The sequence below is a fragment of the Paroedura picta genome, chromosome 1, assembly GCF_049243985.1.
Source record: "Paroedura picta isolate Pp20150507F chromosome 1, Ppicta_v3.0, whole genome shotgun sequence".
In the NCBI taxonomy this organism is placed as follows: domain Eukaryota; kingdom Metazoa; phylum Chordata; class Lepidosauria; order Squamata; family Gekkonidae; genus Paroedura; species Paroedura picta.
Window position 1 is genome coordinate 122904153 of NC_135369.1, and position 27631 is coordinate 122931783.

Consider the following 27631-nt stretch of genomic DNA (forward strand, 5'->3'; position numbering starts at 1 on the left):
AATGTCTGTATATTGTTTTCAGCACCATATGTGCATTCTCCCATTTATGTTCACTGTTGTAACTCACTGTCAAAATATCTCTAACTGGAGATAACTACAAATTTTCCTCCCTGCAGGGTCTGAGAGCCAGGATGCTCCCAATTTAAATCTTATTGTATGCTGTACTTTGTAGACTCAAATGCACTGTCTCAGCATTAAGATGGGGCTTTAGAATGAAACTGTGAATTGAATACTCAATACCACAAAACTTCTTTCCAATAAACCATATACTGGATAGGACTGGCTCCACATATTGCCCATGTAGACTGGATGTCCAGACCAAGAGATGCTTACATCAAGAAATATTTAGAATTAGAACAGGGGCAGGCCAGAAATAGGAGATAAAGTTTGTTCAAAGCACCTGTTCTTATTTAGAAAACTTAAATCAGGTGGGCAATTCTACATGTGTGCCATAATTGCAAACAATTGCTTGATTTTCTAAATATGTTATCTGCCCCTCAGGAACAGCACAGGGTTTACAGTGGGAAGGGAGAATATGCTTTGGCAAAAGACAGAAAACAAAGATCTTTTATAAATAAAAATTATGTACATGCAATTTACCCGAGCTTTCTTCAGTGAGGGTTAGCAGTATGGCATTTATTTCATTTTTCCATGCAACTGAAAGTGTCCTATCAGATCTTTTATTGTATCCCAAACAATAGTTTTAACATTATTTTGTTTCTAGAACACCCATCTCTTGAATGACATTGGAGCGGGGGGGGGGGAACCTTTCATCATGAGACATGGCATTTCTTGAGAAAGCTTAGTGAAAGATTTATAGCACTATTTGTTCCTATGTCCTCCACAGAAGGACCTGAGATCAAAATATTGTAAGGAAAAGACCGCTGATGGGCTCAGCACAAGACTGATTTTTGGTTTACAGACAATAATAAATCTGTTATGGAAAAATTTGTCTCTCCAGCTGAGGCAGCTGTAAGACAGTGTGAAAAAATTATACCTGGGCACATAGCAAGCTGTTTCTAGGACAGTTGATGGCTTATTGATTTTGTGTCTCTCATTTCATGTATCTGACTTTTTTTTAATGTGGCTTATATCCAATCATGTAGCTTCTTCGACAGAACGGCCTCTCCCTTCATGAAAGGGAAAAGTGGTGATTTCTGCAGGTTCTCCCTTCCTACTGTAGAGCCGATGCTCTTCCCGCTTATCATCAATAAAGTACAACATTTAAGGGTAACTAGTGGACTGCAGGAGGAGGAAGAAGTGGAAAAGTCCTGGGCTGCAAAGTCTACAGATGATTAAATACACATATTATGATTGATGTTTTATAGTTTTGTTATACCTTTGAGCTTACAAAAATAATCTGTTTCTGAGGAGGAAGCTTTCCAGGACTCGTCCCACTGCATCACTTACACTCTGCTTCCATGAAAAGCATTCCCAAAAAATGTACACTCATGGTGTTTGTGGATTCTCCAAGGCACCATTCAATGTAGCTTAAGGGGCTGTAGCTGGAAGAAAAATTCAGAAAACCTCTGCACAGATGTGAGAAGATTTAAGGGCTTTGTTGGATCCCAGGCTGCATAGGCTTCAGAATGATCACTATTGCTTCAGCTATATTTAGAAGGGAAAAAAACCAACAAGTGATGCTCACTTCTGAAGGTTTGGCAACATCCTTTTCATCAATGTATTTTGCCCATGGTCCCAAGAAGCCATCAATATTAGATGCATCATTCTCTTTGAATTTCTTCCTTTTCTCTGTTTTCTTCTGTCCTGTTTCAAACACTGTTAGACCTATGAGCAGTAAAATAAAATTATACTTGAAGGCAACATTTAACTTAAGAATACCAACATATTCTTCTTTACAAAACACTTGTGAAAATCCAAAAAGGAAAAATCTCCATGATCCCAGAATTTTCAGCTATGATGTTGAATGATAGCTACAGAAGGTACTGACAATCATAGAGCTAAAATAGTGGCTATTATTATGCAGCCCTAGGAGTAGTCCTATTGTAGTGACTGCTTAGAAACCACTGACTGTTTAACTACAGCAAGGTAATTCTTACATTCAAAATAAACTGTATATTTTCTTGATTTAGAAATGTAACATTTCAAATATGAGAATATAGATTTCCTACCTTGATTCTTTTCAGCTTCCTCAACAGATCCAATATACTTTGTAGAAACATCATAATTATCTACTGAGGGATCCAAAGCATACCCTGGAGAAAAAGAAGAGTTTTTTTTTTATACCCCACTTTTTTCTACTCTAAGGAGTCTCAAAGTGGTTCAACCATCCCCTTCCCTTCGTCTCCCCAAAACAGTCACCTTGTGAGGTGAGAATTCTGACAGGATGGTGACTGGCCCAAGGTCACCCAGCAGACTTCATGTGGAGGAGTAGGGAATGAAACCCAGTTCTTCAGATTAAAGCCTATTGCTGTTAACAACTAAGCCATGCTAGTTTTCAAGAAGAAAGTGCCAAAATTTATTTTAAGAAAAGCTGATTTTTAATACCCACTTTTCGTTATCCAAAGGGGTCCCAAAGCTGCTTACAAACACCCTGTGAGGTTGGGGGGGGGGTTACACCCTAGTTTAGTAGATGCAGGAAATGCAGTGGATACTGTATATCTTGATTTTATTAAGGGCTTTGATAAGATATTCCAATGAGAAAGGTAGTAAAAACAAGTATGGACAACATCACAATCAAACAGATTTGTAATTGGCTGGTTCATGGAACCTAAAGGCTGCTCATCAATGGTTTATCTTCATCTTGGAGGGTGTTGACCAGCAGTGTACTACACTACAGGGTTCTGTGCTGGGTCTGGTATTGTTTAACATTTTCATTAATCATTTGGATGAGGTGGTAAAGGGAAGTTCTTGAGGAAAGGACTAGTATTCAAGAAGATATGAATAGATTGGAAAGTTAGGCCACAGCTTAAAACAAAAATTTAACAGAGAGAGATGTAAAGTAGTACATTTGGGTAATAAAAATGTGAAGTATAAATATAAGTAGTATATGTGAAAGAGACTTAGCAGTTCTGGCAGACAATAAATTGAATATGAGCCAACTGTGAGATGACAACCAAGAAGGCTAATACAATATTAGGCTGCATTGCTAGGAACAGAGTGAGGGAAGTTAGAATACCACTCTATTCTTCATTGGTTAAACCTCAACTGGAATATTATGTCCAGTTCTGGGCACCACAGTTCAAGAAGAATATTGACAAGTTGGAATGTGTTCACAGAAGAGTGACTAGGATGGTTGAGGGGCAAGGGGTGACATGACAGCTGTGTTTAACTAGGTAAAACACAGCTGAGCCTCCGGAGAGGGTGGTATGTGTGTGTGTGTGTATATATAAATTAATAAATTAATAAATAAAAGGTAGACATGTTGACGAGAGGGCCAACTTGCTTAGAGACAAGAATTAGGAGCAATGGATTCAAATTATTATTTATTTTATTATTATTGATTTGATTTCTATATTATAGGAAGAGTTGGTTCTTATATGTTGCTTTTCTCTATCCTAAGGAGTCTCAAAGCGACTTATATTTTCCTTCTCTTTCTTCTCCCCAAAACAGACACCCCTTGAGGTGGATGAGGCTGAGAGAGCTCTGATATTACTGTTCAGTCATAACAACTTTATCAGTGCCGTGGTGAGCCCAGGGTCCCCCAGCTGGCTGCATGTGGGGGAGTGGGGAATCAAACCCAGATCGCTAGATTAGAAGTCCACACTCCTAACCACTATACCAAGCTGGAAAGGAAATTCCACAAATATTAGAAAGCATTTTAGGATGGTGAGGCTGTTTGTGGATGGAATATGCTGCCTCGGAAGGTGGTAGTCTCTCCTTCATTGGACATTATTAGGAAGAGACTGGATGAGCACCTGTTAAGATTTTGAAGTCTCTGAAACGTGTGTGTGCGGGGGGGGGAGGGTCTGGATTGGATGGCCCTTTATGGTCTTTTCCAGATCTGTGAGATTCTGAATTATTCTCCCTGCCCTGATTGATACTGGATTTATTGTTGTTAATGCACACTTTACACATTCAAACAACAGAAGCTAACACATTTAATTATTGTTGAAAAGAGCATAGTCCATGGAAAAACAGTACCATTTTATAAAAAAAATATTTATGCTAGTTCTTAGAATTTTTTCCTGGACTAATGTATTTGCACTGTTCTGGGCACTGTGACAGTCATGCATTTTTAAGGTGACAGATTTGAAAAAATGCAGGTCTATCTCTATCCTATATCCTTTGCCCATAAAGTGTTCTGGGATCTCAAGAATATTACCATGATGACTGAATTCTTGAGATGAAAATGTACGTGTTGTAACCATTTGATTATTGAAGAAATGTACCATGTTATAATACAATGGACTAAAATACTTCCATACAAGTGACTAAAAAACTGACAAAGGTTTTTTATCATAGCTGATCAGTCCACTTGATCAAGAAGCAGCATAAATGGAAGAGACTGCCTTTGAAGAGCACCTGCAAAGTACAGTGGATTTAGAATACAGTAGCCATATTGTTAATTGGGGTTAATTGCTCAAAATATGTAACCTTCGTGAACTTGCACTGCCCCATCAGCCTTACTTACAAAATCTAGATAGCAAATTTTTATCATCTGACAGACTGGCTTAATATCTGGTTGAGCTATTGCTGCAAATATAGAAGAGATTGTTAATAAGGAAGAAATTAAGTACATTTTCCTATTCCTAGAAGATGAAGTATGTGATATAGGGAAACTCAGATTTTTGCTAGAATCTCTAGTAACCTTTGATTAGCTGACAATTTTATATACAATCTTTTGTTAATGTCAGCATAAATGAGTGTCTGTCTCATGAGACATCAGAAGAAGTGTTCTGCTCTTGTCATTCTTTCAAACAATATACAGGAGATTAAAAGTCAGGGTTAAAGTAGATCTATCCCAGTACAAAATTGGTCTGTTATGCTGACTGACATTGTTCAATAACTGTTAAAAAGAGAACAATCTGGTAAAGAATGAGAGAGCCTTGTTATTCAATATGACAGATTCTCCAGGTACGAGCTGAATGCAGATAAAACTGAGGTAATCTGCTTCAATACAGACTTGAGTGAATGCAAAGAAGATAACTGGATTTAGGGTATGAAAAGAATGAATCAAACCAAATAATTGGGTACTTGGTTAAGAATAATAAATGTCTTTATAAAATTAATTACGATCCAGTAACAGCTGAACTAAGAGCCTCTTGTAGCGCAGAGTGGTAAGGCAGCGATATGCTGTCTGAAGCTGTCTGCCCATGAGGCTGGGAGTTCAATCCCAGCAGCCGGCTCAAGGTTGACTCAGCCTTCCATCCTTCCGAGGTTGGTAAAATGAGTACCCAGCTTGCTGGGGGGTAAACGGTAATGACTGGGGAAGGCACTGGCAAACCACCCCGTATTGAGTCTGCCATGAAAATGCTGGAGGGCTTCACCCCAAGGGTCAGACATGACTCGGTGCTTGCACAAGGGATACCTTTACCTTTAACAACTAAACTAAACAAATTTGACACTCTGGAAACCCCAAAACTATTCTTTCTTGGATGAATGAACATGACAGAAATGATCTTCCCCGATTACGAGAGGATGTGGATGCTGCACTTTGTAACAAGAGGATGTGGATGCTGCACTTTATAATGAGAGGATGTGGATGCTGCACTTTGTGAGCAGCTAGCTTCAGAAAATATCCAAGAGGCAGGACCTTGTCATTATGGGTGACTTCAATTTCCCAGATGTGTGCTGGGAAACAAACTCTGTGAAGCGTCCTCAGTCATGCAAGTTTCTGACCTGCCTGGCTGACAATTTCATTTATCAAATGGTAGATGAACCCACAAGAGGTTCAGCCATACTGGACTTAATACTGACCAACAGGCAAGAGTTGGTGGATGAGGTGAAGGAGGTGGGGACCCTAGGGGGAAGTGACCATGTCCTCATAGAATTCCTTTTGAGATGGGGAGCCAAGGAAGCTTGTAGCCAGATGCGGATGTTGGATTTTCGTAGGGCAAACTTTAATAAACTCAGAGACATGATGAGTGTCATACCATGGACGAGAATGCTGGAAGGGAAGGGAGCATGTGAAGGGTGGGCGCTACTCAAACAGGAGCTATTGCATGCTCAATCAATGACTATCCCAGAAAGACGAAAACACTGCAGGAGCTCTAAGAAGCCTATTTGGATGAACAGAGAACTTCAAGAGGAACTAAGAAAGAAAAGGAAAATGTTCAGGAAATGGAGGGAAGGAGAGAGCTCTAAAGAAGAGTACCTACAGGTTACTAGGCACTGTAGATCAATAATCAGAAAGGCCAAAGCTGAGAGTGAGCTAAGATTGGCCAGGGAAGCCCATTGTAACAAGAAAAGATTTTTCAGTTATGTGAGGAACAAACGTAAAGTAAAGGAGGCAATAGGCCCACTGTTGGGTGCGGATGGACAAACTCTAACGGAAGATGCAGTGAAAGCACAAAGGCTTAGTGCCTATTTTACATCTGTTTTTTCCCACAGGTCAAAGTGTTTAGGCACATCTAGAGATGGCCATAGCCAAAGGACAGTGTCTGGGTGGCAGGTTAACATGGATAGAGAGGTTGTCGAGAGGCATTTAGCTGCACTGGATGAGTTCAAATCCCCTGGTCCGGATGAAATGCACCCGAGAGTACTCAAATAACTTTCCTGAGAACTTGCACAGCCCTTGTCCATCATCTTCAGAACCTCTTTAAGGACTGGAGATGTCCCGGAGGACAAACGTTATTCCGATCTTCAAAAAAGGGAGGAAGGATGACCCGGGAAACTACAGACCAGTGAGTCTGACCTCTGTTGTGGGGAAGATAATGGAGCAGATATTAAAGGGAGCGATCTGCAAACATCTGGAGGACAATTTGGTGATCCAAGGAAGTCAGCATGGATTTGTCTCCAACAGGTCCTGCCAGACCAACCTGGTTTCCTTTTTTGTCCAAGTAACAGGTTTGCTGGATCGGGGAAATTCGGTTGATGTCATTTACTTAGATTTTAGTAAAGCTTTTGACAAGGTTCCCCATGATGTTCTGATGGATAAATTGAAGAACTGCAATCTGGATTTTCAGATAGGTGGATAGGGAATTGGTTAGAGAACCGCACTCAAAGAGTTGTTGTCAATGGTGTTTCATCAGACTGGAGAGAGGTGAGTAGCGGGGTACCTCAGGGCTCGGTGCTTGGCCTGGTACTTTTTAACATATTTATTAATGATCTAGATGAGGGGGAGGAGGGACTACTCATCAAGTTTGCAGATGACACCAAATTGGGAGAACTGGCAAATACTCCGGAAGATAGAGACAGAGTTCAACGAGATCTGAACACAATGGAAAAATGGGCAAATGAGAACAAGATGCAATTTAATAAAGATAAGTGTAAAGTTCTGCATCTGGGTCAGAAAAATGAAAAGCATGCCTACTGGATGGGGGATACGCTTCTAGGTAACACTGTGTGTGAATGAGACCTTGGGGTACTTGTGGATTGTAAACTAAACATGAGCAGGCAGTGTGATGCAGCAGTAAAAAAGGCAAATGCCATTTTGGGCTGTATCAACAGAGGCATCACATCAAAATCACAAGATGTCATAGTCCCATTGTATACGGCACTGGTCAGACCACACTTGGAGTACTGTGTGCAGTTCTGGAGGCCTCACTTCAAGAAGGACGTAGATAAAATTGAAAGGGTACAGAGGAGAGTGACGAGGATGATCTGGGGCCAAGGGACCAAGCCCTATGAAGATAGGTTGAGGGACTTGGGAATGTTCAGCCTGGAGAAAAGGAGGTTGAGAGGGGACATGATAGCCCTCTTTAAGTATTTGAAAGGTTGTCACTTGGAGGAGGGCAGGATGCTGTTTCTGTTGGCTGCAGAGAAGAGGACACGCAGTAATGGGTTTAAACTTCAAGTACAACGATATAGGCTAGATATCAGGAAAAAAATTTTCACAGTCAGAGTAGTTCAGCAGTGGAATAGGCTGCCTAAGAAGGTGGTGAGCTCCCCCTCACTGGCAGTCTTCAAGCAAAGGTTGGATACACACTTTTCTTGGATGCTTTAGGATGCTTAGGGCTAATCCTGTGTTGAGCAGGGGGTTGGACTAGATGGCCTGTATGGCCCCTTCCAACTCTATGATTCTATGATTCTATGATTAAACTTCCTATCTAGCAAGTTACCAGCTGAAATTTCTAATAAAGTGTTAAAAGACTAGCAACATCTGCTAAATATTTTTATTTGGGATAAAGAGAGACCTCAGACCTAGGATTTAAATAAAAAGTTAAATAGTGGCTGGGGATACCTAACCTCAAAATATATTACCAAACTGTCATATTAAGCTAATGGAAAGATGCATATTGTCTGGAAAAGGGAAGCGAAATTGTGCTGACCAATATTTCATTAACATTTCCAACAAAATATGAACCTGGATAAAGAAAGCAAATTGAAAATACTACAATAATAATGATAATAAAACAACAAATGCTATACATAAGGTATAAGATTTAATAAAGAATTCTCCCCCTTAGCAATTGTTGTTAGAGATCTGACTGATATGCTGGGTCCAGAATTTTCTCCCTTTAAAAAGGAGGAGAGGTTTGGTCTCAGCAAATACTGAAATTCAGTACTGCCATATAACAATACAAAAGATTGCAGTGATGCTGTGATATTTGACAGCCTGAGACTTAAGGGTTATTTATGCAGAATGATCCAAAGAAATTTTATTTTGAGATCTGTATCAAGATTAGAAAACCTGTTATTAATGTACTCATGGAACTAATTTTTTAGTTTTTCCTTGAGAGAAAACTGCATAAAAATGATTTATAGGTGGCGTTTAAATCCTCTAAGGCAGACAAAGATCTACAATACTATAAGCAGTTCATGCCAGTTTTGCGGAGTAGATAAGGCTAACTTCTATATGCAAATGTGCCTTAAGTTACAGGAAACCAGTGGTGAGGACTATATCATATAGGCTGGGAAAACAGCAACATTACAGCTAAATTATGTACCCGACATCCCTAGAGATCTTCAAATGGTAGCCTCAGATATTATTTCTGGGGCCAGTTTGGTCTTTGCCAGGAAACTGCCACCCCCTTGAGCCTTCACAGAATCCAGCCTCTGTTTAAACATGCCCAAAGATGGAGAACCCACCACCTCCCGAGGAAGCCTGTTCCACTGAGAAACCGCTCTGTCAGGAACTTCTTCTGGATGTTTAGATGGAATTTCTTTTGAATTAATTTCACCCCATTGGTTCTGGTCCATCCCTCCGAGGCAAGAGAGAACAACTCTGCTCCATCCCCTACGTGGCAGCCTTTTAAATACTTGAAGATGGTTATCAGATCCCCTCTGTTGTTTCCTCTCCAGGCTAAACAGACCACGCTCCCCCAACCTTTCCTCAAACATCTTGGTCTCCAAACCCCTCACCATCTTTGTTGCCCTCCCCTGGACACGCTCCAGTTTGTCTACATTCCTCTTAAACTGTGGTGTCCAAAACTGAACACAGTACTGCAAATGAGGCCAAACCAGAGCAGAGTAAAGTGGTACCATCACCTCCCACGATCTAGACACTCAGTTTGATACACCCCAAAATCCCATTTGCATTTTTAGCCACTGAGTCACACTGCTGACTCATGTTAAATGTATGGTCTACACCTAGATCCCTTTTGCACATACTACTGCCAAGACAAGTCTCCCCCATCCTATATTGGAGTATATGATTTTTCCTACCTAAATGCAGAACTTTACATTTGTCCCTATTGAATATCATTTTATTTAATTTAGCCCACTTCTCAAGTTATATTAGAAGAAGAAGAGTTGGTTCTTATATGCCGCTTTTCTCTACCCAAAGGAGGCTCAAAGCGGCTTATAGTTGCCGTCCCTTTCCTCTCCCCACAACAAACACCCTATGAGGTGGGTGAGGCTGAGAGAGCCCTGATATTCCTGCTTGGTCAGAGCAGTTTTCTCAGTGCTGTGGCGAGCCACCCAGTTGGCTGCATATGGGGGAGCGCAGATTCAAATCCAGATTAGAAGTCCACACTCCTAACCACTACACCAAGCTGGTTCTCAGTTAGATATACTATATTAATTTGGATAATGATGGAGGACAGGCAAATAAAATTTTACCAGTATTCAGAAGCCACAGACATTTCAAAGGGCTTAACAATACAGAGGAAGGGAAACCCAAAGCGTTTACTGCTAGGTACCGATGCATTAATGTGACAGCTATGAGTCACAGATCACTCTAGAATTTATCATTGGGCAGGAGATGTACTCTCAAAAGGTTTTGGCAAATGTGAACAGATTTCATGAGAAGTGTTTTCCTATTTCAGGAAAAGGATAATTCCACAACCACAGCATCCTGAACAGGGGAAATCATGACCGATACTAATTTTCTATTCCTAAGCATTTCTCTTCTGTTCAAGCTGTTTACAGTGCACATTGTATCTCTGCATCCAGAGTTACTCCTTTGCAACACCCCTCCCACCTTCTAATTGGGATATAAGGACTCTCAAGATCTCCATTCCAACTTGTATTTGAGGAAGGGAGCTTTGACTCTCAAAAGCATCTATCTCAAAAATCTAGATGTTTTCTAAGGTGCTAATGGGTTAGCTGTATCAAAGCAACCTAGTTTTGCAACAGCAATTTGACTGGAATGAACAGGAAAAAACAACTACCTTCTTGTGAACTTCCAAGTGAAAAAAACCTCACTAAAATAAATACCCTCTATAACACCCACCAATGTAACATGATTGCTTCATGCTACAGTTTCAAGGATGCAAAGTGCCGCATGGCAACAGCCTAGCAATTGCTCCCACAGAAACAAATTAGAGGCGCTACGTATCCACTTATCCTTTCCTTAAGGGGTGTGCAAAAATCTATCCCACTCACTCAATTTGTTTTTCTAGGACCTGCATTTTTCTTTCCTTATTATTATTATTTTTTTTGCATTTCCAAAAAATCCCAGATACTAATAGGGATATTTCAGTCCAGCATTTTTTGGAAATCCTGAATTTTTCAGGTCAATAGAAGCTTGAATCACATACAAGCATTGGGCCCAGGAACTATATCTCGTTTTCAGTTCACCTAACGTGATTGCATTGCAGCAGAACAGCTCCAGCAATCATAGTAAAATAAATTATATTTACACATGTGTAGAAGAACATTTTCCACAGAAAAATATAGCATTGGAAAATGTTCCCGAATACTTTCCACACCATGATGTCACTGCTAGTCAGACGAGTTTTCATTAAGTATTAGCAAGACAGATTGCTGCAAATGCCATAAGATTTTTTGAAATTTACTATAGTAAAGCAATTTTATTCAAGTACACAGAACACTCTGAAACCTAGTTTTACTCCAAGTGAGGTCTTTGCATGGTGAAACTGAGCCAATTTTCCAGTGGCCTCATTTTCACAGATCATCTTTAAATAAGGCAGAAATGCCAATTTGGATGCATGTCAAAATCAATACAGCAGCTTAGTTGTCCTCCCACTGTATTGATGCTGTCTCTAGGACTATTTGTTTAGCTGTTGCTCTCTCAAAACAAGTGATCATGAATGGAGCCACTGGGTGAGATTTAATCTTCAGGGGGAGCTGTGTTTTCTATAGCCAAGCTGCATTTGGTTCAGCATCTTTCCCTTATAAAAAGGGCTCTGAACAATTCTTACTTTATACTGAGAATGTGAAAGAGATTCCTATCTTCCAAACACAGCTGTAAGGAAAAACCTGCTGTTTTAAGCTAGATGTTCTTTTGTGTGATGTGTTCCAACTTAAAGACCTCTATTTACTTCTTCCTCCATACACCCAGATCAGGTCTATGTAAATAAGCTGTAATTTATTTTTTCACCTTCCCTACCAATTAAAATGCATAGTGAATAATATTAACAAATATTTTCTGAATTTAGATGACAGATATGGCTACCTAACTGTACTGTCCACTCTTTCTCAGCAACCATTATAGAAACAAAAGAAAGCATAGCATTTCTTTTGGTACATTACAAGCAAAAGAAAAGTCCTCTGAAAGTACAAACCAAACACAAAGGTTTTCTCAAAATAGCTCAATAAATATAATGTGGTCCACACAGGTATGAAGGTACTTTTGTTTCAATGATGGCCAGTTTATTAGGCTATTATTTCAACAAGGAACAGTGGTCAGCATATATGTCCATTTATTTTTAAATTAAAAGGAAATATGCATACAAAATCTGAATATTCCTTCTCTCCAGATGAAACCCCATTATTTAAGGTCAAGCCAAAGGTAAAGAAGTCAGCTGCTAACATGAAACTGGCAGAAAGAGTGAGGGCTCTGCTCTCCTTCCCCAGCTTTTTTTTACTACATGAAAGCAAAGGCTCACCCTACTGAATGACTTAAGAGCAGTGACCCTCAGAGTGCAGGCTTAACATCTCTGAATATGTTCTATGGTGTTATGATAGTAACAGGGCAATATAACCAACAACAAGCACTGCGACAGTGTTCCACGCAGACAGGCCTGGAAGACATCCCATAGTCTTGATGAACTAAATTTATTATTTCCTGCTGTCTCTTGCTGCCCACATAACAGTGTACTTGTATTAGTCTGAAGCAATTTGTACAATGGAGCCTTTGTCTTATATTAGACACATTTTAGGCAAGAATTGCATTCCTGCAAAGAAGTGTGAAGTTTTGGTGACTGAAGACGAGCTTTCTGTTCTCTCTACGACTCAAGGCTTAGGGGGAAAATATCCTGTGGGAACACAGGCAGAAACTCAAGTATGGTGGCGGCATAGGAAAGCAAAGCATGTCCTTTTGAAAAAGCTGTCACCATTCACACTCATGTTTACTTTGCTTCCAGAGCAAATATGAAACTTTTTCTTTTAAAATATATGATTAAGACAATGAGACATTAAAAGGTATTTTCTTTTGAGACTGTAAGGGGGGGGGATCACTCTGTAAACTATCCACAACAGCATAGAATACAAGCATGAAAACACAGACTGTGGGAAATACTGAAATTTTGCATAATGTATCACTTCTCTCTGCTTCCATTCACAATCATTTCAGCTATCATGCCTGTGTATATGTTAGAAGTGAGCAGGTTTGCAATGGCTCTAGCTAATTTGTGAAGTATATGGGGGGAGCAATCCTTGAAATAAACCAGAAAGGACATACTCTTCAGTTTTTTTTCTTTTCTTGAATACCTCTTTCTTGCCACACAGGCCTTCCACACAGTGTCATTTAAGCAGCAATATTACAGGCACAGAGGAAGACATAGGGAACCTTTAAAGAATTCAACTTTTTAAACAAATGCTTAATATGTCCTAAAACAGGTATACTTGTCTTCACCAGCTCTAAACTTTTGCAAAACCTATATACTCACTCCTTAAGAGAATATTTTTTATCTACAGAATAAATTTTAGGGCTAAAAAGAATAGTAATACAACAATTACCACTCTCTCCAAAATATTCTTTGTGTTTTAAGCTTTTAATGATTAAGGCACTTCTCAGAAATGAAAAGAAAACTGGGAAAGTGTAGCTACAAGCATAACATGCTCTGTATGCTTCAATGCCACTGCTTGAACTAACTACAGGTATAACTCTACCTTTGTCAGCAGTGTGGTTCTGGTTCTACATTAAATTAGCCCAGTTAACAATACTCCTGGATAATCCAATAGTTTCCATGGAAACCACCGTGAAAAGAAACTGTGCTGATGGTTCTGGGATTCAAAGCAACTTCTCCTCCTGAACAGGAATAGCTGGGCAGGATGTCTAACAAATGCCACATTAATTGTATTCATTATTATAATTATTATTTATTACATTTCTATGCTGCCCCTCCCCTGTGGGCTCAGGGAGGCTAACAATATTTACTTACTGTAGGAAAATTCAGGGTAGCTACATATTCATCTTAATTCAATCTAGGTATGCCAAGTGATGGCCAGAAACAAGAGAGCCTAACTGCTTTGCTAGAAATGGCATACATACAACTACTCATGGCATACATATAACTATATCTATATTTAAATACATTTGTGCTTGTCTTCTCTCATTATATCACAACAGTTTTGTGTACTGCTATGCAAGATTTGCTAAGTTGCATTGCCAAGCTGAATATTTAACTCTGATCTCCCAGAGTTCATGTAATCAAAATTCACAGTTCATGAAGTACAGAAAGTAAAAGAGTGACCAAATCATGCAGTCTCCTGGAGCAATGGTATTTTAGAGCTGGATACATTGCCTTTCCTTTCTATTCGGTGGTATATGAATGAGACATGCACTGTCTCTACATCTCATGCTGGAAATCAAAGACTCCAAGCTGCACTTCACTGTGTGCTGACCCATGGATAAAGATCCATGTTCTTAAATAGGATGCGGCATGAGGATCCAGCTCTCTTAATCCAAATCCTGTTCTGAATAACTAGCATTTAAGACACATTGAAATATTATTTCATAACCATAAATTCTAGCAAAGTAATGCAAAATCTAAGACTGAAGAATTTGCAACTATCAGAGTATATCAAGCAGGAGCAGTTGGAGCAGATCAACTCAAAGGATTAAACGTCAAGACATATCTTACCATAGGTTGCAAATGTTCTTCTTTGTTGCTCAAACATGAAATCGTTAATGTGTGCTGGTTCTGTATATCCAGAAAGCATATTTCGAGGTGCAGCCATCTGCTGAGTCTTAAAAGGATTCACTGGTCCAAACTGTATTTAAAAAAAAAACAATTGCAATATGCACCGTCCATCATTAAAGACAACTCCACATTTGACTTTACTACCAGACCCATGCATAAGGATTGCACATACATCTATTTCATAGCACTACATAAAAACTTGATCTTCACACATGACAGTAGTACTTCTTTAATGTATCAATGTCAGCAAAACATTATGTATGAAGCAGTTTAGTAGATACCTATTAAACAATCTGCAACACATGGGAAATTTGTTTTAAGTGGGAAAGCTTGCTTTACTTTCCGTATTTCTTCTAGGCATGACTGTTAACAATTGTGTTCCAAAGCGTAGGTATGAATTCGTGCTGCAATAATAAAGCATTTTGCATGCAATATGTCTTATTGCTTTGTGTCCACAAAGGAATGGTTTGGTCATTACAGCTACTTCTATTTGCTGTTATTACTTAGATTACTTATAACCTACTTTTCTCCCCAATGGGAACCCAAAGTGGCTCAAAGCATCATTCACTTCTTTGTCTTATCCTCACAACAACCACACTGTAAGGTAGGTTAAATAGAAAAAGAGTACTGCCCAAAGTCACTCTGCAAGATTCCACAACTAGGCTATGAAGCTGATTTATAAACCTGAATAAAACTAAAATGATTTGTGATATCTATGCTGCACACATAATGCTACCGGGGGGTGGGGGGAATCTGAGCAAATGAAGGGAGAACAAAACTGTACTAAACCATTACAAATAAATGCAATATCTGTACAGGACCCCAACATTCTCAGAGAAAGTAGGGAGTGGTTGTTGAAGCAGATTCTGAAATGCATCTATGGTAGGACCTATTAAGATGTTATTACGTTAAAGCTTTACATAATTCCAAGGGGAAAACAAAATGAGAATACTGCCAAGATGCTGACCAGATGAAAGGAATATGCTTCATAAATTATCTACCATCATCAATATGAGATAGTCATATGCAGCATTAAAAAACACAGGGAGCACAATCATGTGCATGGAATGAATCCTCAACAGATTTTGTTAGAAAACTATGTTGTGCCACAATTGCTATGCTTAATGAGATTTCTGTCATGCATTATTGTCTCCTCCCAAGTCTCCAGAGACATCCAACGCACTTCCTCACATTTCGATTTACCAAAGCATTCCCATGTTCTTTCATCCTTTTACTATAAGATTAACCTCCACAAATAGTATTAATGTATCTAAATTGTGCCCGAAATAGAAAGACACAGAAAATCTGCATGTACGTTACAATCAATTAAATTAATTTGTCCAAGGGAATAAAGCCCATTATTACTGATTAGAAATGAAAAATACCATCCAGCTTTGGATACCGCTTATTTCAAGATTCTAAAAGCAGCCGTTATTAAGGCTAATTATATTTTCATACTAGTTCCACGAGGAATATCAATTTCAATATTAAGTCGGTTTTTACAATCCAGTCATTTGACAACTTTGTAGAGATCACCCATGCTCTTTCTTCCCCAAATCTTGGCCTCATTTACTAGATCCTTCTTAAAGTGTATTGCTTTCTAGGATTTGTGAATGTCAAAAAGGAAAATAATGTTTCCTGGATAATCCGATGCTTGTCATACGTGAATACAGTTAATGTAGAAAATTTATCTATGTACATCAAAATTAATTTTAGAACATATAACTGACAGTGAGATGTGTACTATACCACTGTTTACTATGTGTTTTCAGGCATGGAGATTGTCCTATTTAATGTCAGTTCTGCAGAGTTATTAAATGTATGAACTGGCCAAGGAAACAGTGTATTCCTGCTCTCCTCATGGGTGACTACTATGGATTATGCCACAAATCCTTCATAACATCACTTTGGTTTTCTACAAGCATGCAAATGTTGTATTGAAAAAAAGATAGCTTGTAGTACACCAATCAACTGTATAATTCCTTAAATGCAGAGGAAGGAAATATATGACCCCAGCTATGAGATTATAAATCATGCCTTGATTCATTATGATTACTATTTTCTTATTTAAAAAACCACAACACAAGTTTCATCTTGAGAATGTGTATCATTTACATTTAAAGAGCATACCCCGATTAACCCCATAAGTGCTGAGTAGCCTCATTATCCTACTTGGGAAGGGGGATGAATGAGTGAATAACCACTAGACTATCCCACTCTGAGCAGTGCTTGAAACCTTACTTTCAGACTATGACAACTAATTGTGCTGGTCTTTCTGCAAATCACTGCTATGTTAAAACAAGATATTTTTAATTCCACAGTTCATGCCATATTTTATCAAAAGTGTAATGTTTGTTTCATTACACCTTTTAACGTGACATGAAGTACATTGCAGAGGTACAAAATGAGTTATAAATGGGAGCATTTTATACAGTTTTGCTTAGCTTCAGAACATCATGTATGAAAACATCTGAAGAACTCAAGCATCATTTATATTTAACCATAAAAGGCATCACATTGTTCTTTAAAGATTTATTTTCATATATGATTTAATAATTTACATGATACTCCTTTCAGAAGCTGCTTTGAACAACTCTATAAACAAACAACTTGATTTAAAAAACAATATTTTGTTTACCTCAGGTGCGAACATGGTATCATAAGTTGGGTTATATTGAACCTCCTTAGTAGCTGGATCAAGATGAACTCCTGTTTCCACATCTTCCTACAAAATTCAACAGAATTTTAATACAAATCTTTCTTCTGATAGCAAAGCTTATACATTAAGCCAATTACAGTAATGTTAAATTTTACCTTTTAAGATCCCACATTTTACTTTTTGATACAAAGTGAACTGATCATTACTCTGTTTTTTTATAGATAGGGCAATCCTCAAGCTGAGAAGACTAAGCAGACAAAAATAGCATGAAATTTTGATAGTTATACAGAACCAAAAGAAAGTAAAATAATTTTCAATATCTGGGGGTACCCACCTTTTTATCAACACTACTTTTCACAACAGGTATTTAGAGCTCATGTAAAAAACAAGACCTGCAAAAACTTCTTCTCTGGACTATGACAAATATTTGTCGTTGCCACATTAGACACCCATAATGCACTTTAGACCCATCAGGAAAGCTGGCCTCACCACAAGAAATGGCTGGAATATTGACTCCGTGCCAAACCCCCGATATGGCAATTTATATTACGGGACAGTTGGTTTTAACTAGATTGTAAATTTTTTCATTTGAAATCTGTATATCATTTTAATGCTGTTACCCACCCAGAATGTTGCAAAGGGCAGGATACAAATTAAGAATTATTATTACTTAATTTATATAAGGCTATCTAGGCTGCACATGAAGAAAATTTGGAGGCTTCAGCTAGCCCAGACTTGCAATAGCAAACTCACTGCCAGGTGTAAACTACAGGCAAACACACTTTACTAATACTGAAAGCTTTTTGTTGGCTGACTGATGGCTTCTGAGTTTGATACAAGGTCTTGTTTTTACTTCTAGGACTAGGAAATCTGAAGGACTAACCTCTCTAATACATACTTGCTTGCATGCCTGCACCTCTGGCTCTGGCACTAGAGAGCACTCTGGAGTCTGTGGCCAACCCAGGTGCACTGCCCGGAGCTTTGCTGGAGCTGACAGGAGACCCGGTTGCCAATCTCCCAGGAGATGAGCAGCCTGGCCTCAGCCAGGCTAACATTCAGTCCTATGTTCCAGTCTACATCAAACTATGTGATAAGAACCCTACTAGCCCCAAGGGCTTGCCAGAATGACAACAATGGCACCATCGGTCCAATAAAAAATTATGGGAGAATAATGTTCACACCTCCTGAGGGACTGCCTCCCCCAATCTGTTCCACAGAGAGAACTGCACTCTGCTAATACCAACTTGCTCCAACCTAATGAAATGAGTTGCCAGCCGAATGACTGCCAGCTGTCAGTTCTGCTGGGTCTACACAATGGCACACTTCTACCAGGTTTATGGCTGAGATCAGGGTTGTCTGGAAATGATATGGGCCTCCCTCTTTCTCGGCTCCCCCTCCCATTTTAGATTCTCCTAGTCCGGTTTGAGATTGGATCAGGAATCCTGGTGACAGCTGGGTCATGGGATCACCAAGAGTAGGACACGATTGAATGGCTGACAACCACAAGAAATCTGGTTAGCCCAGTGTAGGAGATTTAAGAGGATGAGGGAGAGTGCTATGGATTTTATCTACATTACTATTTATTATGTAAACTGGGCCCACTTATGGGGAAGAGTGATATAGAAACTGAACAAATATGTAAGCAGCACATTCATTTATTCGTTGAATATTTAAATATGTAATTTAGAAAATCCATACTGTTGACACAATGATACATCCATTTTCAGAACTAAATACATCCATTTTCAGAACCTCACATATACTACATGTTGTCTTTTCAACACTTGCATTTTTGCTTTATATAGTGCATTTCCCTTTAACAAAATCCAACAGATTCTGAACTAGTATGGCTGTAAATAGGTTCTGTGCTTTTTCCTTTGCCAATCTTCTCCTAAGATGTTGGTAGGAATATTTTTCTGTTTCAGGACCCAAAAGTGGGATGCCAGTCTCGCAAGCAGGTCACAAGATAAGGAGAAGAGACTCCTGCTTTGCTTTTCAGGGAAAGCAAAAGACAAAAAAACAGAGAAGAAAATGAAGGTCCCCCACTTGTACTTGAATAATGGTGAGGATAATTTTTAGTATTATACAATTGTGCAACTATTTCAGTTGTTGTGTCAATTTAAAAGTAGCAAGACTTAATAGTTAAATAGGTGAACCCATAAAAGTCTACTCTTGCTGAAATGTAATAGCTTTGATCTCATTTCCTTTACCTGTTAAATTATTTTATTCATCCTGTAGCAAGCAATGGAGAATAGATTGTAATATGAAGCATTCTCAGTAGGATAACTACAGCTATTCTGCTTCTATAGTACTGCTAGTTTTACGCTTCTGAATCATTTTAGAACTCTACAATGGCTTCAACCATTCTTTGTGAAAGTCCATGGTCTTTGAAATTGAAGCAAGTATATTAATCCAGCTTTCTTTTTCAAGGGTCGCTTTATCTATTTTCTTTACTAATGACTTCCTGTCCGTCTTTCTTTGATGTAAATACCTGGATTGCTAAAATCTGAAAATATATTCAGAACATGCTTGTTTCAGTCCTTCTAGTATTACTTGGAGAGGGGATGGCAGACTCTATTGCATATTACATTTTGGTAGAAGGAAGACCAGGGTTGGCAGACAATGGCAAACCACCTCCCTTCATCTCTCGCCTTGGATACCCTATGAGGCTGCTGTAAACTGGCTGAGACTTGTCAGAGCTTACCACCACTGCCAGAACAGTTTGCCAGAAAAGAAGCCCCAAAAGATTAGCACTAACTGCATGTCTGTTATGTAATGAATACATAAGCTTTCCCCTCTACTACTACTAGTATGTAATGAGAATTCTATACCATGTACATGAGCCTGACCCCTTTGGGCACATTACAGACAATCTATGTCTATGCTCCAGTTCATGTCATTTTCATTCTCAGTTTTTATACTATACCATATTAGCCACTTCCAACCCACACAAAAAATCCAGTATTTATGCGCAATACAAAAATGTATTGTAGTTGCTTAATTAAACATTGTGAGGATAAAAGTCGGTCTGGAAACACTGTCTACCAGATTTTTCTTCTATAACAAAGAATTCTCAAAATTAATACAAGGCCTTATTTAGAATGCAAACTTCAGGTTTTATACCCCCCCCCCCCAAATAATAACTATATGCCCAAGAATTCTGTGGTTTGAAAGCTGCAGCTTAGGCACAGTGCTGTACTCTGTGAGAGGGCTGCAGCTACCTTGGCTTGCTTATGGACTGAAAACAAACACACTGGGCACACCTATGGATGGGAATAACTCCTACAGGTAGCCTCCTGTGCACTGTGATCTTTAGGGGAGAGCCCTAGATCTAGGTCCAGTCCTTTTCATGACAGAAGACTTCAAAGGCCTGGCTCTATTCACTGCGTCACCCAGACTTTATAATGCTCTTCCTAGCGGGCCACATTAAAATGCTTCACAGATAGCACTACACATTAATATCATAGAGAAAACACCTGCTCTGCGTTCCAAAATGTTCAATGGAATTTAAATCACTTTAGTTATTGCTATGCAATTTGTTTAATTAATAAAAATTATGTTCAGTTTGAAGTGCTCCTAATTTTGGGCTATTACCTTTCCTTTTGTACTGCAGTTAAGCACTGTATCTCCTGAAACATCTCAGAAAGACTTAATTATTTTACTCTCCCCTACATCCTTCTTTTTCTGTTTCTGAAATTTGATGGAGTTCAAGTTATTTTTCCTCTCAAGTATATAGCACAGTTACAAGATATTATAGAAAACATCTGTGTCCTGTCTCATCACCCTTCACATGTGTATCCTACCTCTCCCTCCTCCAGCATAAGGAACCCTCCCACAACAGAAGACCCACCTTAAGTTAAAGCAAGACTTTATAGGCTGGAAGAACTATTCAGAGCTTCTAACAAAGTAAGCAACTGGTACATCACATCTTCCCAGCATTTGACCACTACCTGATTGGCTAGATCGATAAAAGATGAAAAAGGACTGAAAGAAGAGTTCCATTTTCCAATAACAGTAGACCTCACATCAAACATACATGTCCATGAGAGCATCATTATTACTGGTATTGGCTGAATACAATTATCAATATTACACAAACAGCAGACACTCTCATCATTGTGCTTGTACAACCAGACATGGGTTTAAGTGAAAACCCCAAACATTGTTTGCAATGTTTATAAACCTTCGATTTGACAAGTAATAACCTACATTGTAAAAAGACAAGAATAAGAATTCCTATATATAAACCAACATGGGACATTGTGTAGATCCAACAAGAACAGAATATATCACTACCATAGTTTAAATTCCTGTTATCAACTGTCCCAACAATACTTTAAGGCTGTGGTTTTAGTTCTATGTGTATACAAACCAGACATCAAGAAAATTGTAATTCTCTAGCTGGTGCGCTGTATGTTTTATGGAACTGCATATTTCTTTCTGTTAACTATTTTTATAATACTGAGCAACTTTTGCTGAGGAAGATTCAGCGAAGTTGAGCAGCAAAGTGAAGTTGGAGTCCACTGGCAGCGTTAATACCAACATAATTTTCTTCTGGATATAAGCTTTTGTGGGTACGCACACTTCAGATACATCGAAACAGAAGTCACCAGCCATTACATGTGAGTGGAGAGGGGGTTGCCAGGAAGGGCTTATTATTAGTGCTATTATTATTATTTAATTTCTGTACTGCTCCTCCCCATATGGGCTTAGTAATTAGAGTTCGGATGCGTAAGCAACTATGCAATAAATATAGCTCTTATCTCACTACACATGCTAATGTCATTCAGTTCTCGCATCTGATTGTAAACTTTTATTCTGTTGCAAGCTAATTTGCGGCTATTCGCAGATCTTGCCAATTGCCTTAATCCAATTATAGCTGTATTTATTGCTCACTTATGCATTTTAATTCTATTTAGTGTTGCCCCTTCCTAGCAACACTTTCCCTCTCCTCTACATATGTGCAATGGCTGGTGACTTCTGTTTGAATTAATGTGAAGTGTGCATACTCAGGAAAGCTTGGACCTCAAATACAACTCTGCTGGTGCCACTGGATTCAAGCTTTGCTCTTTTGATGGGAAAGTATTTGTAAGCTGCACTGCCTGCCCAACATCTCCAAGACCTTCCAAAAGCTGATAAAGGCCATAGAACTCACTCAATGGTGCAGAAGAGGAACCGGGAGAAATCACACCCAGAAATGACACTTTTTTAACACACATATGCAGCCAGCTGGACATCATGCATTTTAATGCAATAGTCACTGTAATATTATACTAAAAATGAAGAGAGGTTGCACAACTTAGAACATTTTTCCTTTAATAGCCATTTTTGTGGTAAAGATCTACAAAATAAGTTTTAGCCTATATATTAAAAATCATCAGTTACTTGCAAGACATTATTTTTAATATCACATATTTACTACATAAAATATTAACATGGTCAGCTCTTCAATGCTCACAAATTAAATCTGGCCTGCTTTGCAAATGATTTGCAGGCCTTTCTCATTCACTGAATCAATTATATCACTGTTAGCAAACTCCGAGCATTCCTTTTTTTCTTCAGATAAACCTCAATGAACCTTCCTGGGCCAATAATGAATAGACAATGACCATTTATCTCATTTCACCTGTACCTGCTTTTACAGTCAGCTAATTAACCACTACCAATGAAAACATTTTAAATACAGGATTCAGAATATAACACAATCAAATTTAAAAGTATCAGGGTGCTGCAACTAAAAATGTACACCTATTTAAAATGCTAGCAAAGCACACAGAACAAATGGGAAGCAAGACATTAACAAAGATACTATATCTCTTGATTTAATCAGGTCATCAGCTAGGTCACTAGCTAGAAAGAAAAGGGCGGAATAGCATGAAGTAGAAGAAGTCTGGAATGGTCAGGATCACAATGTTATGGCAACACACAAGAAAACTTTCAAAGTGGTTGGGGAGGGGGGAGAGAATACTCATAACTTACATAAAAAAGCAGAGTAGACAGCTAGATTTCACACTGGAAATCCACAACATTAGGATGTTCAGTGCCAAAGCAACACTGTTCAACTGACAAACCAAGATTTTGAAACCAAGTGTACTTTGCTGGCTCACATGGTCTTTCTCTCCTCTCTTTTTCAGTTTACAGTGTATCTCATAAAGCAGCAGCCCCCAACCTTTTTTTGGGCTGGGGTCCGGTCCGCGAGGCAGGGGGAGAGGCCTGGGCGCCGGTGTGCGCAAATGCGCAAGCGCTGAGCTGCCGCACAAACGCACATGTGCAAAGCTGCCATGCAAACGTGCATGTGTTGAGCTGCTGTGTCTGCGCCCGCCTGCGCACTGGTGCCTCCTTCCCCTTTGCCACGGTCTGGTACCGATCAACGGCCCAGGGCTTTGGGACCCCTGTAGGACATTACAGAGGTGGAAAAAGTACAGTGGAGGGCAACCAAGATAATTGGGAGGGGGAATAAGAGTACTTTTCCCAATGAGGAAAGGAAAGTCTAAAGAGTCTGAGACTTTTCAGAAGAGAAACAACTAAGGGGGGGGGGGAACACGATAAAAGTTTATAAACCTATTCATGGTGTGGAAACAGTTGACAAAGATTTTTTTCTCCCTCTCCCAAAATACTAGAATTTGAGGACATCCAGTAGGTTCAGGTCAGACAAAAGGAAATACTACTTTATATGAGAATGATTAAAATGTAGAATTTGCTGCCAGAGGATGTAGTGATGGCCACAGGAATAAACAGCTTTAAAAGAGAATTAGATTCATGGAGGATAAATCTATCAGCACTATGCCTCTGAATCCAAGCCAGGAAGAAACCTCAGGGGAACTAGTTGACCACTGTGTGAGATAAGATGCTGGACTTAATGGTCCACTGGTCTAATCCAGCAGGGGTCTTCTTATGTTCTTAAGATCATATGAAACCAGGGGGGTGGGTCATAAGAATACCAACACCTGGCTCTTAATTTGAGTAAGGAACCAGAAATTTCAGTAGCTGTTTTCAGATAAATCTGGATACAAACAAGGTGATGCTGGTCACTAAGGGGGATACTTTGAGGGGAATTATATTTTCACAGAATGGCACTCAAGTTGACCAATTTAGTGAACAAACTGATAGTTTATTACATTCAGCTGTGTTAGAAAATCAGATTAATGCATTGTTGAGAAATGAGTTGTTCCAACAGCATTTAGTGTAAATTGGCTCAGCTCCTGGAATCTGCCAAGCTCACTAAGCTAATGCCCACCATCATTATTCAGTGCTGGACCATTGTAACTTGTTGTACATGGAACTGCCCTTGAAGGTGAATAGGAAGCTTCAACTAACTCAAAACACAACTGTTTGCCTACTGCAATTCAATCTACATTACCTATTTACTTTAGAGTTAAATTTAAGGAGCCAGTCCTTTTGTATAAAGCCTTATTTCATCTGGAAATTAAATACTTGAGGGACCAGCTCTCTTACTGTGATCCTGTTCACTTTCTTATAAATGTCCCGTTCCTGAAGTCCACTAGATTTATCATGCACCGAGTATGTAGGTGCCAACTGTTCTGTAGAACACTCTTCTAGAAGAGCTCCGAAGGACACTCACATTGACTCAATCGTAGTTAAGGATGCCAACTTACTTTCTGGGTGGATCAAGGAACAGAAATAATGTCCAACATTGCACGATGACACATCCACCTGAAAAAATTGGATGTGAACTAAACATGTACCATGGAGTTTTTGATAGCCAATGTGTTTGCATCAGATCTGTTTCAAGATGTCTGTGACATTACAGTTGCTGGATGTCATTTCTGGGGGCAGGGATAGAAATACATATGTACTCCCCAAAGAAATCAGGGCCCTGCCGGAACTTCCACAATTCCGCAGGGCCTGCAAAAAGGAGCTCTTCCACCAAGCATTTGGTGGGGTCGACTGGCCCATAAAGATAGGTTGAGGGACTTGGGAATGTTCAGCCTGGAGAAAAGGAGGTTGAGAGGGGACGTGATAGCCCTCTTTAAGTATTTGAAAGGTTGTCACTTGGAGGAGGGCAGGATGCTGTTTCTGCTGGCTGCAGAGGAGAGGACACGCAGTAATGGGTTTAAACTTCAAGTACAACGATTTAGGCTAGATATCAGGAAAACGTTTTTCACAGTCAGAGTAGTTCAGCAGTGGAATAGGCTGCCTAAGGAGGTGGTGAGCTCCCCCTCACTGGAAGTCTTCAAGCAAAGGTTGGATACACACTTTCCTTGGATGCTTTAGGATGCTTTGGGCTGATCCTGCGTTGAGCAGGGGGTTGGACTAGATGGCCTGTATGGCCCCTCCCAACTCTATGATTCTATGATTCTATGATTCATAACATCTACAGGTCCCCCCCCCACAGACTGAGAGATCGAACCTGCTAAGAGAGTGTCAAAATTATTGTTGAAGTGCTGTTCTAGTTGGTGTGTTGTTATTGTTATACTGTTATACTGATTTTGATAGTGTTCTGTGTAAATGTTCCAAAATGTTTTATGTAAACCGCCCAGAGCTATAGGAAAGGGCGGTATAAAAATCTAAATAAATAAATAATAAATAAATAAACAGCAGTATGATGCCCCTGATGAAAATTTCACTGAAGCCCTTCACTGACATTTTCATTAGCAAATCTGAATTTGGTCAGAAGCAGGTTTGAAAACTGTGGTTTGGAGTAACAGCTGGTTAAAAACACTGGTGTAGACATAATGCTTCAACCACATTTGCTTGCAGTTCTGTGATGCAAGTAAGACTTTAGGAGGAAGCATGTATGCTTAGAACAGCAAGAATATTCAAGTACAGTACTGTCCAGTAAAATAGGCAATAATGTTAATGTAGTCTACTTGTGAAAACAATTCTGAACTGCCTGGCATAGTCCAGCAGGGCATGCTTATCCCTGCATAGGAAACTACAAACGTACTACAGAGGAGAAAGCCTGCTTTAACCTCTCTGAGCCCTGGAGACAAACAGATTAAAGCAGGGCTCCTGAAAAAAGCCGGTTGAAACAGGCCAGACAGAGGTGTCTTTGGCATATTTCAAACAAAAGGTACTGATCCCATAAATACTATTCCGAAGGCCATCATATAGTGTTGGAAAGGGGAGGCTTAGTTTCCCATGCCATGCTCGTGGATGCCGGGTGCCACTATGGATTCTAATGAGGCCCCTAAACACAGAGAGAAAATGGAAAGAACTGGAGCTATGAGCAGGAAAACATATATGCACAAGAACATAAAGGAGAAGAAGGTTTTCCTTACTTCACTCCAAATAATAGGAACTGGATTTTTATAGCCTGCCCTTCCCAGGTGGTTCATAGATAAATAATTTTTAATAAATGCTTGCCAGTTTGGTGTAGTGGTTAGGAGCATGGACTTCTAATCTGGCATGCTGGGTTCGATTCTGCGCTCTCCCACATGCAACCAGCTGGGTGACCTTGGGCTCGCCACGGCACTGATAAAACTGTTCTGACCGAGCAGTGATATCAGGGCTCTCTCAGCCTCACCTCCCTCACAGTGTGTCTGTTGTGGGGAGAGGAATGGGCCTGACTGTAAGCCGCTTTGAGCCTCCTTCGGGTAGGGAAAAGTGGCATATAAGAACCAACTCTTCTTCTACTTCTTCATATCTTAGTTAAATCATCATTATAATAAAAAGCACCTCCTTTAAAATCTTACAAAGGGGGAATTCATTTCTGTTGAGCAGTTGGTTTTCATGGATGGAGCATTACTGTTTTAGGGTTAGAGAGGCCAGCATCTCCTCAGTGCTGATTTCCTGCCCTCCAAACAAGCCCTCTAAGACCAGGGGTAGTCAACCTGTGGTCCTCCAGATGTTCATGGACTACAATTCCCACAAGCCCCTGCCATCATTTGCTGGCAGGGGCTCGTGGGAATTGTAGTCCATGAACATCTGGAGGACCACAGGTTGACTACCCCTGCTTAGCTGGAAGGTGCCGGAAGTCCCTAATCTCACCAGGGAGAGCGTGTCATCAGGTTGGGGCCAGGCCCAAAAAGACCCTCACTCTAATAACGGACTGTTTTACTTCTTTGGGCCCAGGATCCTCAGCAAGTGCTGTTCACTGGGTCAATATAGTAATGATAATTACTTAAGCACTTCTGTTTCTTAAACACATACAGAGGTATGACAAAGAAAGGGATAGAAGATATCCCTTTTTGCAGCTTGGTCTCTCAAGCAATGGAGTCTAAGGAGCTCTTGTAAGCCAATCCAAAGGACCCAACTCTTCAAAAATAAACTCCAAAATAAGCTGCAAAGTCCAAGGGCAAGTTAACAGCAACAATGCCATATCGATCATACTTTGAGATCTCTTTCTACAGTCCAAAAAAAAAATCGAAGACATTTCAAAGTGAAACGGCTTACC

General features: G+C 39.5%; 1 protein-coding gene across 1 annotated transcript in view; it reads right to left on the reverse strand.

Annotated features, from left to right (window-relative positions):
- The window catches only part of CDC40 (cell division cycle 40), a 48851-nt gene that overhangs the window by 19746 nt on the left and 1474 nt on the right, over positions 1-27631 (reverse strand). The window contains exons 2-5 of the mRNA XM_077302140.1: positions 17254-17340; positions 14556-14685; positions 2133-2216; positions 1649-1788 (exon numbers count right to left, since the gene is read on the reverse strand). Coding sequence (XP_077158255.1) covers positions 1649-1788; positions 2133-2216; positions 14556-14685; positions 17254-17340 — 441 coding nt within the window. The remainder of the gene's footprint in view (positions 1-1648; positions 1789-2132; positions 2217-14555; positions 14686-17253; positions 17341-27631) is intronic.